The sequence below is a fragment of the Eleutherodactylus coqui genome, chromosome 8, assembly GCF_035609145.1.
Source record: "Eleutherodactylus coqui strain aEleCoq1 chromosome 8, aEleCoq1.hap1, whole genome shotgun sequence".
Classification (NCBI taxonomy): Eukaryota; Metazoa; Chordata; class Amphibia; order Anura; family Eleutherodactylidae; genus Eleutherodactylus; species Eleutherodactylus coqui.
Window position 1 is genome coordinate 194,560,519 of NC_089844.1, and position 15,831 is coordinate 194,576,349.

General features: G+C 49.5%; 1 protein-coding gene across 1 annotated transcript; it reads right to left on the minus strand.

Annotated features, from left to right (window-relative positions):
- Positions 1-7,551: 7,551 nt before the first annotated feature.
- Positions 7,552-8,661, minus strand: LOC136578072 (uncharacterized protein slr1819-like). Its single transcript, XM_066577981.1, has one exon. It carries the CDS (start codon positions 8,659-8,661, stop codon positions 7,552-7,554), a length of 1,110 nt encoding a protein of 369 aa, XP_066434078.1.
- Positions 8,662-15,831: the final 7,170 nt, after the last annotated feature.

The window sequence follows — 15,831 nt, forward strand, 5'->3', positions numbered from 1 at the left end:
GAGCTGCTATAGGGAGAGCGTTAGGAGTATTTTAGGCTTCAAGAACCCCAACGGTCCTTCTTAGGGCCACATCTAACCGTGTGCAGTACTGTGGAGGCTGCTTTTTGCAGTGTTGCACATTTTTTTTTTGGGTATATCGGCCGTGCAGAGCATTGCGCCCTGCAGTAATACTCCAGGGCCAGAAGTGGTGGTTAGGCAGGGACAGAAGACATATATTGTGAGGCAGGGACAGAAGACATATTGATTGAACATAGGCAGTGGGCCTTTGCAAAAACATTTCGGGAAAAAAATCTATTTGGGCTGCCTGTGACTGTCCTCAGTGTTCTGGGTCTCTGCTGGGTGTAGTAGTCCTCCAAATTCATACGCAGCCAGCTAAGTGTTACAGCAGGCTTGCGCAAAATTATTTCCTGGCTCTGTCTGGACTGTTAAATCACCGCTGTATTGCAGTCCACAGTGCAACACTCTGCAGTTCTTTGACATACTCCAGGGCCAGAAGCGCTTAGGCAGGGACAGGAGACATATTGATTGAATATAGGCAGTGGGCCTTTGCAAAAACATTTGGGGAAAAAAATCTATTTGGGCTGCCTGTGACTGTCCTCAGTGTTCTGGGTCTCTGCTGGGTGTAGTAGTTCTCCAAATTCATAAGCAGCCAGCTAAGTGTTACAGCAGGCTTGCGCAAAATTAGTTCCTGGCGTTCCGTAAGCGAAGTCAGCCTCCAACCACAGGCCAATAAGCGGCACATTTAATTACAGCGTTCTGTTTCTGCACTACTGGTAATACACCATGCTGAGGGGTAGGGGTAGGCCTAGAGGATGTGGACGCGGGCGAGGACGCGGAGGCCCAAGTCAGGGTGTGGGCACAGGCCGAGCCAGTGCGGTGGCCAGGGGTAGTGGCAGGGCCAGATCGAATAATCCACCAACTGTTTTCCAAAGCGCCCCGTCGCGCCATGCCACCCTGCAGAGGTCAAGGTGCTCAACGGTGTGGCAGTTTTTCACAGAGACGCCTGACGACCAACGAACAGTGGTGTGCAACCTTTGTCGCGCCAAGATCAGCTGGGGAGCCACCACCACCAGCATGCGCAGGCATATGATGGCCAAGCACTCCACAAGGTGGGACGAAGGCCGTTCACCGCCTCCGGTTTGCACCACTGCCTCTCCCCCTGTGCCCCAACCTGCCACTGAGATCCAACCCCCTCTGAGGACACAGGCACTACCGTCTCCTGGCCTGCACCCACACCCTCACCTCCGCTGTCCTCGGCCCCATCCAGCAATGTCTCTCAGCGCAGCGTCCAGCCGTCGCTAGCGCCACTATTTGAGCGCGAGCGCATGTATGCCGCCACGCACCCGCACGCTCAAGCGTTAAACGTGCACATTGCCAAATTGATCAGCCTGGAGATGCTGCCGTATAGGCTTGTGGAAACGGAGGCTTTCAAAAGCATAATGGCGGCGGCGGCGGCCCCGCGCTACTCGGTTCCCAGTCGCCACTACTTTTCCCGATGTCCCGTCCCAGCCCTGCACGACCACGTCTCCCGCAACATTGTACGCGCCCTCACCAACGCGGTTACTGCCAAGGTCCACTTAACAACAGACACGTGGACAAGCACAGGCGGGCAGGGCCACTATATCTCCCTGACGGCACATTGGGTGAATTTAGTGGAGGCTGGGACAGAGTCAGAGCCTGGGACCGCTCACGTCCTACCCACCCCCAGAATTGCCGGCCCCAGCTCGGTGCTGGTATCTGCGGCGGTGTATGCTTCCTCCACTAAACCACCCTCCTCCTCCTCCTCCTCCTCCTCCTCCAACGCAACCTCTGTCTCGCAATCAAGATGTGTCAGCAGCAGCAGATCGCCAGCAGTCGGTGTCGCGCGGCGTGGCAGCACAGCGGTGGGCAAGGCCATGCTGAAACTACTCAGCTTAGGAGAGAAGAGGCACACGGCCCACGAACTGCTGCAGGGTCTGACAGAGCAGACCGACCGCTGGCTTTCGCCGCTGAGCCTCCAACCGGGCATGGTCGTGTGTGACAACGGCCGTAACCTGGTGGCGGCTCTGCAGCTCGAAAGCCTCACGCACGTGCCATGCCTGGCCCATGTCTTTAATTTGGTGGTTCAGCGCTTTCTGAAAAGCTACCCACACTTGTCATACCTGCTCGGAAAGGTGTGCCGACTCTGCGCACATTTCCGCAAGTCCCACACGGACGCTGCCACCCTGCGGACCCTGCAACATCGGTTTAATCTGCCAGTGCACCGACTGCTGTGCGACGTGCCCACACGGTGGAACTCTACGCTCCACATGTTGGCCAGACTCTATGAGCAGCGTAGAGCTATAGTGGAATACCAACTCCAACATGGGCGGCGTTTGAGGAGTCTACCCAGATGGTGAGCGGGGATGCTGCAATCATTAGCGTCACCATTCCTCTGCTATGCCTCTTGAGAAGTTCCCTGCAAAGCATAAAGGCAGACGCTTTGCACTCGGAAACGGAGGCGGGGGAAGACAGTATGTCGCTGGATAGTCAGAGCACCCTCATGTCTATATCTCAGCGCGTTGAGGAGGAGGGGTAGGAGCATGAGGAGGAGGGGGAAGAGACAGCTTGGCCCACTGCTGAGGGTACCCATGCTGCTTGCCTGTCATCCTTTCAGCGTGTATGGCCTGAGGAGGAGGAGGAGGATCCTGAAAGTGATCTTCCTAGTGAGGACAGCCATGTGTTGCGTAAAGGTACCCTGGCACACATGGCTGACTTCATGTTAGGATGCCTTTCTCGAGACCCTCGCGTTACACGCATTCTGGCCACTACGGATTACTGGGTGTACACACTGCTCGACCCACAGTATAAGGAGAACCTTTCCACTCTCATACCCGAAGAGGAAAGGAGTTCGAGAGGGATGCTATACCACAGGACCCTGGCGGACAAACTGATGGTAACATTCCCATCTGACAGCGCTAGTGGCAGAAGGTGCAGTTCTGAGGGCCAGGTAGCAGGGGAGGCGCAGAGATCAGGCAGCATGTACAGCGCAGGCAGGGGAACATTCTCCAAGGCCTTTGCCAGCTTTATGGCTTCCCAGCAAGACTGTGTCACCGCTCCCCAGTCAAGGCTGAGTTGGTGGGAGCACTGTAAAAGGATGGTGAGGGAGTACGTAGCCGATCGCACGACCATCCTCGGTGACGCCTCTGCCCCCTACAACTACTGGGTGTCGAAGCTGGACACGTGGCCTGAACTCGCGCTGTATGCCCTGGAGGTGCTTGCTTGTCCTGCGGCTAGCGTCTTGTCGGAGAGGGTGTTTAGTGCGGCTGGGGGAATCATCACAGATAAGCGTACCCGCCTGTCAACCGACAGTGCCGACAGGCTTACACTCATCAAGATGAACAAAGCCTGGATTTCCCCAGACTTCTCTTCTCCACCAGCGGACAGCAGCGATACCTAAGCAATACGTAGGCTGCACCCGCAGATGGATGCATTGTTCTCTATCACCATCCAAAACGGGGACCTTTTTGCTTCATCAATCTGTGTATTCTATTCATCCTCCTCCTCCTCCTGCTCCTCCTCCTGAAACCTCACGTAATCACGCCGAACGGGCAATTTTTCTTAGGTCCACAAGGCTCAGTCATATAATTTTTGTAAACAATTTTTATACGTTTCAATGCTCATTAAAGCTTTGAAACTTTCACCTGAACCAATTTTTATTTTAACTGGGCTGCCTCCAGGCCTAGTTACCTATTAAGCCACATTAACCAAAGCGATTAATGGGTTTCACCTGCCTTCTTGGTTGGGCATGGGCAATTTTTCTGAGGTACATTAGTACTGTTGGTACACCAATTTTTTTCGGCCCTCGCCTACAGTGTAATCCAATTAATTTTTTGCCCACCTGCATTAAAGCTGACGTTACATCAGCTGTGCTGGGCACTGCAATGGGATATATTTCTGTACCGCCAGTGGCTTCCTGGGACCCACCCATGCTGTCGGTCCACATGGACTTCCCATTAGGGAGATGTACGTGCCTGTGTATACTTATAAAAAACTCGAGCCTGACTGGGGCATGCAGTTTGGGCCGAAGCCCACCTGCATTTAATCTGACGTTAGCTCTGCTGTCCAGGGCACTGCAATGGGATACATTTATGTACAGCGGGTGGGTTCCAGGAAGCCACCCATGCTGTGGGTGCACACGGAATTCCCATTGCGGAGTTGTACCTGCCTGTGACTATTTATAAAAAAAACGCAGTCTGACTGGGGCATGCAGACACCTTGACAGAATGAATAGTGTGTGGCACATAGGTTCCCCATTGCTATGCCCATGTGTGCAGCTCCTGATGGTGGTGGCACAGGATTATATTTCTCATTGCTTCTGTACAGCATTGTGGGCTATCGTCCTGCCCCTTTTAAAGAGGGTCGCTGCCTAGGCGTGCCAACCCTGTGCAGTGTGTGCCTGCGGTACCTCCTCATGGCAGATGCACTTATAAATAGACATGAGTGTGGCGTGGCATGAGGGCAGCTGAAGGCCGCGCAGGGACACTTTGGTGTGTGCTGTGGACACTGGGTCGTGGGGGGGGGGGGGTTTGGGCAGCATGTAACCCAGGAGAAGTGGCAGCAGAGTGTCATGCAGGCAGTGATTGTGCTTTGTTGGAGGTAGTGTGGTGCTTAGCTAAGGTATGCATTGCTAATGAGGGCTTTTCAAAAGTAAAAATTGTTGGGAGGGGCCCACTCTTGCCGCTATTGTGGCTTAATAGTGGGACCTGGGAACTTGAGATGCAGCCCAACATGTAGCCCCTCGCCTGCCCTATCCGTTGCTGTGTCGTTCCCATCACTTTCTTGAATTGCCCAGATTTTCACAAATGGAAACCTTAGCGAGCATCGGCGATATACAAAAATGCTCGGGTCGCCCATTGACTTCAATGGGGTTCGTCATTCGAAATGAACCCTCGAGCATCGCAAAATTTTCGTCCCGGTTAACGAGCACCCGAGCATTTTGGTGCTCGCTCATCTCTAGTTATCACCCTTGAGAGATTTGCAGGTTTCGTCTTCTCATATTATATCCGGGTATTTAAAGTCACCCATAATAATTACTTCATTGCGATTTGACACCTCTTCTGACGTCACTTCTGTTCAAACATTCTGTGCATTCTCCAGTCTTTTGGTTGTCAAAAGTATTTGCAGTTTTCAACAACCTGGGAGCCATGTGAAGGGATCAAAAAACTACAATTGTAGCATGAGGCTGGGCTTTATAAGTGATTAGCCTGAAGGTTGTGAGATTGGTAACATTATCCAGAGCAGAACAGCATTTGATCAGTGAAGTGAGATTCCACTATTGTCATGTTATATGGCCGGCCTTGGTTACATGAAACCTATGCAGTCAAACAGGGTCCCGGCCACCATCTTAAAGGGGGAATACTAGGCAAATGTAGACTGGGGCAATTCCCCTCCATCCCTCCCTCATAGGTCTGCCTGGCAAGATGATATCTTCCTCCATGCAGTAGTGTCTTGTTAAGCCACATGAATCATCCTCCTCCAGGCTCTTTCTCCTCACCTTTGATATTTTGAAGCATTGCTGTCAGCCTATTGGTGTTCCTGCAACACAATTGCTTAGTTCTGCTCCTGTATGTATGAGCTTTTTACTGTTGTTATATTTATGTACTGAAGTTGGTTCTGGTGCTGTATTCGTGTACTGTACTTGTTTCTCGTATTGTATTTATGTGATGAGCTTTGTTCTGGGGCTGCACTTATGTACAAAGATTGGTTGCAGTGCTGTATTTATATTATGAGCTTTGTTTTAGCATTGTGTTTATGTACGGAGCTTGGTTCTAGTGCTGAATTTATTTTCACTGAGCTGTTCTACTATGGGTATGCTGCCATCTTGCTGCTTTCTGCATAAGCAGAATACAGTCAGACTGCCTATCAGTGGAATGTATTTATCATTTTTTCTTATGATAAATGATATACATTGCCCACATAAAATGCCCACAAAAATTCTGCACAAGGTACCATCTAACCCAATGCCGGCACTGCCACTTTGTAATCAAAACAGCTATTCCTCTGACCTATAAGGCCCCCTGTCCACGGCAGGGATTTCGCCGGCAGTAAATCGGCGGAGTATCACACAGGCTGAAGCTTTCCATGGCGTTGCAATGGAAAGCGCCAGCCCCCTGTCCATGATGTAAAGTCAGAATCGCAAGGAGATCCCACCCATGAATAATAACTCAGTGAACAACTATAGAACAATCATAGCTCTGTGTAAAAGCAAACCAACAATTGTTGTTCCTACGCTTCAGCGACTTGTATGAGCGACTATGTGGGGATTGTCGTCCTGTGTAAAGGTAGATTTAGCCAATTGCATCCTGAGTTGTGAGTTTTCTTTCTCAAAATCCTAATATAAATTTGTAAAACTAGGAATCTCTTAAATAATTTTTCAGCTTATTTAGCACAAGAGTCACAATTCACATCCGCCTCCCAGTTATTTATTATAGCTTAGCCCCTCCCCTTGGCATCACTTTTTGTTTTGCTTTCATTTTCTATCCCTAATTTTAAAAAATCATAACTTTTATGTTTTTTAAGCCACATAGCAGGTGTTGCAATACTATTGTTTACAGTTTTTATTACATTATATTTGGATGAAATTTCTGGGGAAAGTTTTTTTTTTTCTTTAAGACCGGCTTCACACAACTGGATTTTAATTGTGGAATCCACGATCATCACCCGCGCGGACGATACACATTATTCCGTGCATATTGAAAAAATAGAACATTCGCATGTCCACTCAGATGAGCAGATGGGGATTAGGCTTTCTGCAAGCGGATTTAAATTCACAGCACGTTCTAATTTTGTGCAGAATCCGCAAGGACAGCTTTCATTGACGTCAATGGAAGCCATGCGACCTGCAGCCCATTTGCAATTGACATTCAACTCGAGATGAGCGAGCATACTCGTCCGAGCTTGATGCTCGTTCGAGTATTAGGGTGCTCGAGATGCTCGTTACTCGAGACGAGCACCACGCGGTACTCGTCTCGATTAAACGAGCACTGACCATTGAATTCAATGAAGCCGGCAATACAGCCGGCTCCATTGAAAGCAATGGGCTGCCGGCTAGCGCAGGATGAATTGTCGAGAAGGGCTTGAATATATAAGCCCTTCCCTGCAATTCCTCCAGAAATGTATAAAGAAAAAAATATATATATACTCACCTTGTCCCGGCAGAACGATGTTAGCCCATTGAATTCAATGGAGCCGGCAATATAGCCGGCTCCATTGAAAGCAATGGGCTGCCGGCGATCGCGGGATGAATTGTCGGGAAGGGCTTAAATATATAAGCCCTTCCCTGCAATTTATCCAGAAATGTGTAAAAAAAAAATATATATATATACTCACCTGGTCCCGGCAGACGGAGTTCAGCGCGGCCGGCGGCAGTCCTCCTGAACGGCTCTGAACAGCTGTGAGTAGTATTCAGCAGCCGGGGATTTAAAATCCCCGCCTGCTGAATGAGCTGCCTCTGATTGGTCACAGCCTGACCAATCAGAGGCAGATCTCACTCACACACCCATTCATGAATGGGTTCGTGACTGCTGCCTCTCATTGGCTCAGCACAGGGACCGCGATCCTGAGCCCAAACAGCTTGGCCTCCACAAGCCTGAGCCCAGTCATCTTGTCCTCCGTGATCCTGAGCCCAGTCACCTTGGTCGACTGGGCCTCTGCGAGCTTGAGCCCAGTCATCTTGGCCCCCGTTATCCTGAGCCCAGTCATCTTGGCCTCCGTTTTCCTGAGCCCAGTCGCCTTGGCCAACTGGGCCTCAGTTATCCTGAGCCCAGTCATCTTGGCCTCAGTTATCCTGAGCCCAGTCATCTTGGCCTCAGTTATCCTGAGCCCAGTCATCTTGGCCTCAGTTATCCTGAGCCCAGTCATCTTGGCCTCAGTTATCCTGAGCCCAGTCATCTTGGCCTCAGTTATCCTGAGCCCAGTCATCTTGGCCTCAGTTATCCTGAGCCCAGTCATCTTGGCCTCAGTTATCCTGAGCCCAGTCATCTTGGCCTCAGTTATCCTGAGCCCAGTCATCTTGGCCTCAGTTATCCTGAGCCCAGTCATCTTGGCCTCAGTTATCCTGAGCCCAGTCATCTTGGCCTCAGTTATCCTGAGCCCAGTCATCTTGGCCTCAGTTATCCTGAGCCCAGTCATCTTGGCCTCAGTTATCCTGAGCCCAGTCATCTTGGCCTCAGTTATCCTGAGCCCAGTCATCTTGGCCTCAGTTATCCTGAGCCCAGTCATCTTGGCCTCAGTTATCCTGAGCCCAGTCATCTTGGCCTCAGTTATCCTGAGCCCAGTCATCTTGGCCTCTGCGAGCCTGAGCTCAGTCATCTTGGCCTCTGCGAGCCTGAGCCCAGTCATCTTGCCCTCTGCGAGCCTGAGCCCAGCCATCTTGGCCTCTGCGAGCCTGAGCCCAGCCATCTTGGCCTCTGCGAGCCTGAGCCCAGTCATCTTGGCCTCTGCGAGCCTGAGCCCAGTCATCTTGGCCTCTGCGAGCCTGAGCCCAGTCATCTTGGCCTCTGCGAGCCTGAGCCCAGTCATCTTGGCCTCCGCGAGCCTGAGCCCAGTCATCTTGGCCTCCGCGAGCCTGAGCCCAGTCATCTTGGCCTCCGCGAGCATGAGCCCAGTCATCTTGGCCTCCGCGAGCCTGAGCCAAGTCATCTTGCCCTGTGTGACCCTGACCATCTTGTTCTGCGTGAGCCAGAGCCCAGTCATCTTAGCCTCTATGAGCATGAGGTCTGTTATCTTGTCCTTGGGTGATATATCACATCTTATACGATTCAGGACTTCTTTGTTTGTTACTTTTGCTGTCCATGCTATATGCAGCCGCTTTTGTCAGCACCACAGGTTGAACGCATCAATCAGTCTATCAGATTTCATTGCAGTCCAGCTTTCAAATCCATGCATGGCTCTGGGGAAAACAATGGTTTTGAATATCCTGCGTTTGGTTGCTATGCCGATATCCCAACTTTTCCAGATTTTTTTCATGTTTAGCATCGCGTTTCGCCCTAATGCTATCCTTATCTCTGGGACAGATTCTCTATCTTGGTCAATTTCCGCACCAGGGAAGATGAGGTCTCGCATGCGTTCTCTGGCCTTGCTGTTGATTTTGATTTGAATTCGGCCATTTTTTGCAGTCATCCTAATTTTTATCTTCTTTAAATTTAAGTAGAGGACCATTTTTTCACTTTCAGCTTTAATCTTTAGACCGTCTTCTGTTTCTGCAAGCAGAGATGTGTCATCTCCAGAATAGAGATTGTTGATTTTTCTGCAACCTATTTTCACCCCAGTTTCCAGGTCGTCTAGGTCTATTATCCGCATGATCTTATTCGGATATAGGTTAAACATGAAGGGTGAGAAGATGCAGCCTTATCTGATGCCTTTGCTGATCCCAAACCAATCTGCATCTCCATACTGTATTCTCACCGTGGCTTTTTAATTGGTTTAAAGTGATTTTAGCTTGACTAGATGCGCTAATACACCCAGTTCTTATAGGGGGCGCCATAGCTTGTCATGGCCGATGTAATCAATGACGCTCTTTATCTTTGGCCAGTTGTTTCATTGCCACAATGACTTATGACTAGAGATAAGCGAGCACCAAAATGCTCGGGTGCTCGTTGCTGGAGTCGAACCTTCCGCGATGCTCGAGGGTTCGTTTCTAGTAACGAACCCTATTGAAGTCAATGGACGACTCGAGCATTTTTGTAAATGACCCATGCTCCGCTAAGGTTTTCATTGGTAAAAATCTGGGAAACCCAAGAAAGTGATGGAAACGACACAGAAATGGATAGGGCAGGCGAGGGGCAACATGCTGGGCTGCATTTCAGGTTCCCAGGTCCCACTATTAAGCCACAATAGCGGCAAGAGTGGGCCCCCCCCCTAACAATTTTTACTTCGGACTAACCCTCATTAGCAAGGCAAACCTTAGCTAAGCACCACACTACCTGCAACTAAGCACAATCACTGCCTGCGGGACACACCGCTGCATCTTCTCCTGGGTTACATGCTGCCCCCCCCCCCACGACCCTGCGTCCACAGGGCAGCCTTCAGCTGCCCTCATGCAACACGCTGGCTGCATAGCCACACCACCCTCATGTCTATTTCTCAGTAGCTCAATCGACACCGCAAGGGGAAAGCCATCTGCACTCTGCTACCTACCCAAGTCAGTCAGTGTCTTTGTGCCAGACAGGTCAAACACCGCGATGGGAACTAAGTGGGCACCAACAGCATAGGTGGGTCCTAGGCAACCCAAGACATGAACAAAAAATAAATCTGAGCGGCCAAACATGGCAGACTTGCACCGCGCCCACGACATAGGCCTCAGCCCACAGCTTCAGCAATCGTAGGCAGGAAGCGGACTTTCACTGCACCCAGGACATAGGCCTCTGCACAAACCCTCAGCAATCGCGGGCCTACAGCGGACTCCAATGCTAGCGTAGCTGTGAACGTCTCATTAGCGCTGTATTGCTCCTGTATTTTGTCCCAATGCAGTGCCCCGGATAGTAGAGCTAACGTCAGATGAAATACAGGTGGGCTTCGGCCCACACTGCATGCCTCAGTCAGACTGGGGTTTTTTATAAGTAGACACAGGCAGGTACAACTGCCTAATGTGAAGTGCGTGTGGACCGACAGCATATGTGGGTCCCAGGAAGCCACCGGCGCTACATAAATAAATCCCATTGCACGGCCCTGCAAAGCTGAGGTAACGTCAGATTAAATACAGGTGGGCTTCGGCCCACACTGCATGCCCGTGTCAGACTGGGGTTTTTTATAAGTATACACAGGCAGGTACAACTGCCTAATGTGAAGTGCGTGTGGACCGACAGCATATGTGGGTCCCAGGAAGCCACCGGCGCTACATAAATAAATCCCATTGCAGTGCCCTGCACAGCTGAGGTAACGTCAGATTAAATACAGGTGGGCTTTGGCCCACACTGCATGCCCCACTCAGACTGGGGTTTTTTGAAGTATACACAGGCAGGTACAACTGCCTAATGTGAAGTGCGTGTGGACCCACAGCATATGTGGGTCCCAGGAAGCCACCGGCGGTACATAAGTAAATCCTATTGCAGTGCCCTGCACAGCTGAGGTAACGTCAGATAAAATACAGGTGAGCTTTGGCCCACACTGCATGCCCCAGTCAGACCGTGCACACCGTGAATAATAGTAGCGACTGGGGACAGAGTAGCGCGGGGCCGCCGCCATCATGTATTGAAAGCCTCCGTTTCCCCAAGCCTGTAGGGGAGCATCTCCAGGCTGATCAATTTGGCTATGTGGACATTTAAAGCTTAAGCGCGCGGGTGCGTGGTGGCGTATTTGCGCTGCGCTGAGAGACATTGTGGATGGGGCCGAGGACAGCGGAGGTGAGGGTGTGGGTCCAGGCCAGGAGACGCTCGTGCCTGTGTCGTGGGAGGTGGGTTGGATCTCAGTGGCAGCTTGGGGCCCAGGGGGAGAGGCAGTGGCGCAAGCCGGAGGCGGTGAACGGCCTTCGTCCCACCTTGTGGGGTGCTTAGCCATCATATGCCTGCGCATGCTGGTGGTGGTGGCTCCCCGGCTGATTTTGGCGCGACAAAGGCTGCACACCAGTGTTCGCCGGGCGTCCGCGGTCTCAGTGAAAAACTGCCACACCTTAGAGCACCTTGGCCTCTGCAGGGTGGCTTGGCGCGAGGGGGTGCTTTGGGAAACAGCTGGTGGATTATTTGCTCTGGCCCTGCCTCTACCACTGGCCACCCCACTGCCTCTTCCAACCTGTCCTGTGGTTGCAATTGCCTCCCCCTCTGAAGACCTGTCCTCAGTTGGCTTATCACACCAGGTGGGGTCATTCAACTCATCGTCCAGCAGCTCTTCCTCCGAATCCTCTGTGCGCTCCTCCCACGGACTTACTGCCCTTACTTCTACCTCACTGATGGACAACTGTGTCTCATCATCCTCATCCACAAAAAGCTCTTGAGGCAGTCGACGGAAGTCCCCAGCCTCATTACCCGGAGTCCGGGAACTTTCCAAAGTTTGGGCATCGGTCACGACAAACTCCTCCGGTGGGAGAGGAACCATTGTTGCCCAATCTGGGCAGGGGCCCGAGAACAGTTCCTGGGAGTCTGCCTGCTCCTCAGAATGTGTCATTTTCATGGAGTGAGAAGGCTGGGAGGAAGTAGGAGCAGCAGCCTGAGGATTCAGAGTTGCAGCAGTGAACGGCGTAGAAGACTGGGTGGTCGATAGATTGCTGGATGCACTTTCTGCCATCCACAACAGGACCTGCTCACACTGCTCGTTTTTTAATAAAGGTCTACGACGTGGACCCAAAAATTGTGATATGAATCTGGGGACCCCAGGAACGGTCCTCTCTCCTACTTCCACAGCAGCCGGCTGTGATTCGCCCACACCCTCACTTGGAACTCCGCGTCCTCACCCGCGTCCACATCCTCTACCCCTACCCTTCAGCATGGTGGATTAAGAATCAAGCAGACACTGAGCGTTGTAAAAATTTTCTTGAATTATTGCTGCGCAGTTGGTGCCTGCCAACGGTTATACAACGCAAAATGAAGCCAGATCTAAATTATAAGGAAGGATGCAAGCAGGACTAGCTGTGCACTATGCAGTTGAGATTCACCTCAAGTCCCACAGGCCACGCAGTAATGATCACTGGGTTAGAAGCAGCCGTAAAAAAGATGCCTTTTTTAAAATTAGTTTTTTTCCAATGCAATGCATGGAGCAAAATCAAATCACTGCAGTGGAGCGTGTATTGGACTCTCCCTCTATGGATGTCTGGCACCGTATACTGTGCCGCCAGCTGACTGGTAACACAGAGCGGAGAAAAATATTAGTGCTTTCTAAACGTGCACTTGGAGGCAGAGAGCGCATACGTTACATTAACTGCCCCCAGCAAAAAAATGACACTGAAGGCTGAACTCAGGCCTTGCTGTGCACTATGCAGTTGAAATTCACCTCAAGTCCCACAGGCCACGCAGTAATGTGCACTGGGTTACAAGCAGCAATTGCAATGACTGAAGTTTGCCAATGGGAAATGCAGGGATGCAGACAGCACAGTCTAATGGCGTATTCGGCTGGACCGGGAAATGCAAGAGCCACAGAAAAGGATCTGATCCTATTAGATCCTCAAGATATCCATAAAGTGTGAAAGTAGAGGCGGCAGCATCCAGATGCAATTCAAATGGTTTTATTCTTCCCAAGCGATGCAAAAATGACATTTTGACTCCTGGGAGTCTTTTTCAAATATATCCACATTCATAGACAGAGACACATATATATAGCACATCAATTAAAACAATTAGCAAATCAAACTTTAAGTTGAAAAAGTAGCAAATTATTACCTGCATGGAGAAGTGTCATGGCGTTTAATTACTCCTATCGGCGTCCGTACGTCTAGCTAGTGAGCATCATGTGATGTTGTGTCATGTCTCCTGCGCATGCGCGCTAAAACACATATCGCTGGATGCACTCCAACACGGAGCGCATGAAGAGGCGTGTTGAATATGGCGCAGCGCATGCGCAGAGGCAGGATACAATTCATGTGCATAAATAGAGGATCCAAGCGCTGAGGCACAGAAGTAACCTGTCACCAATAACCGGATACTCCAGACGGCACTAATAGATGGAGTTAAGAGATTAAGGATCATGGATGTAACATATAAAAATGTAAATAGTGATGCACTGCAGCATAATAGTAATATCAATTATTGTACCAAACCGGTTCCATCTATACATGACTAGCTGATATACCCGGCTTCGCCTGAGTTAATTTGGTAATGGTGTTCATCTGGTGTTCACACGGAAAATCTTATCAAGTCGTGTTTACTTTAGAGATACCGAGGAAAAAAATATGTTCACCATTTTGCATGGTTCTTTGCATTACCCAAGAAAAGTCACGTGGAGGTAACCATGCGATGTTTCCTTTATATAAAATGACATCAGAAAGTGAGAGAATTAGATTCCGTACGTAAAATTTGGATGCTAATTCTTTTGAATAATCGAATTGGGACCCATTAGCTTCTATTTATGACAAACAATGCTCGTGCCAAATTTCAAGTTTCTATGACAACGGGGAAGTGAGAGAATTAGATTACGTACGTAAAATTTTGACGATAATTCTTTTGCGCTAGAATTGAAAAATCGAGTTGTGACCCATTCACTTTTCCTATTTATGACATAATTAATGCACGTGCCAAATTGTAAGTTTCTATGACATTGGGAAGTTGGAGAATTAGATTCTGTACGTAAAATATGGATGCAAATTCTTTTGCACTTACAATTGAATAATCGAGTTGGGACCCAATAACTTTTCCTATTTATGACATAATCAATGCCCGTGCCAAATTTCAAGTTTCTATGACATCGGGAAGTGAAAAAATTAGATTAAGTGCGTAAAATTTCGACGCTAATTCTTTTGCGCTAGAATTGAATAGTCGAGTTGTGACCCATTAGGTTTTCTATTTATGACATAATCAATGCTTCACCAAATTCAAGTTTTTATGACACTGGGAAGTGAGAGGATTAGATTCCGTACGTAAAATTTGGACACCAAATCTTTTGCACTTAGAATTGAATACTCGAGTGGGGACCTATTAACTTTTCCTATTTATGACATAATCAATGCCCGTGCCAAATTTCAAGTTTCTATGACATCGGAAAGTGAGAGAATTGCATTCCGTATGTAAAATTTGGACGCTAATTCTTTTGCGCTAGAATTGAATAATTGAGTTGGGACCCATTAGCTTTTCCTATTTATTTTTTTAACCAAATAGTTTTTTATTGGGTTATTTCCTTCCATTAGAGATGAGCGAGCGTACTCTTCCAAGCTTGATGCTCGTTCGAGTATTAGGGTACTCGAGATGCTCGTTACTCGAGGCGAGCACCACGTGATGTTCAAGTCAATTGCATTTCCTTCCCTGAAAGTTTTGCGCCATTTTCTGTCCAATAGAAACGCAGGGAAGGCATTACAACTTCCTCCTGTGACGTTCCAGCCCTATCCCACCCTCCTGCAGTGAGTGGCTGGCGAGATCAAGTGACCCCCCAGTATTTAAAGTGGGGCCGCCGGCGGCTCGCCACAGTCACACACTGGGAGAGATCAGGGACAGTGCTGGTGCTGCTATAGGGAAAGTGTTAGTGTAGGATCCTGTGTACAAGAACCCCAACGGTCCTTCTTAGGGCCACATCTGACCGTGTGCATTACTGTTGTGGCTGCTGGTAGCAGTTTTGCTCATTTTTTCTTTTTGTATATCGGGCGTGCAGCCCCATTACAGCTATAGCGTTCTCAGGCTCCAGTCTGTACTACATAGTATATGGACAGTGTTGCTGAGACAGGGAAAGTGGTAGTGTAGGATCCTGTGTACAAGAACCCCAACGGTCCTTCTTAGGGCTACCTGTGACCGTGTGTATTTTACAGGTTGTCTGATGGGAGTTGTAGTCCATCACTATATTGCACAGCTAGGCCTGTTTGCAGACTTCCGTATAATTTTTTTCTGGCTGCAGTTAGCGTTACATAAACGCTGTCAGCCTCCAACTGTACGCCAATAATTCCAAATTTTTTTACACCGCTCTGTGTCTGCCGTTAACTTCACGCACAGCGTACGGCGACAGCCCCTGATAGAGGGAAAGTCATATAATACGCTATATAGCCGGTATTCTTTGTCAAAATTTTTTTTAAATAAAAGCTCCTTCTTACGGCTACCAGTGACTGTGTGCATTTTACAGGTTGTCTGATGGGAGTTCTAATCCATCACTATTGCACTTAGGCCTGTTTGTGGCCTTCCTGACTATTTTTTTCTGCCTGGAGTTTGCCTTACTATAAAGCTCTCAGCGGCAAAGTCTACGCAC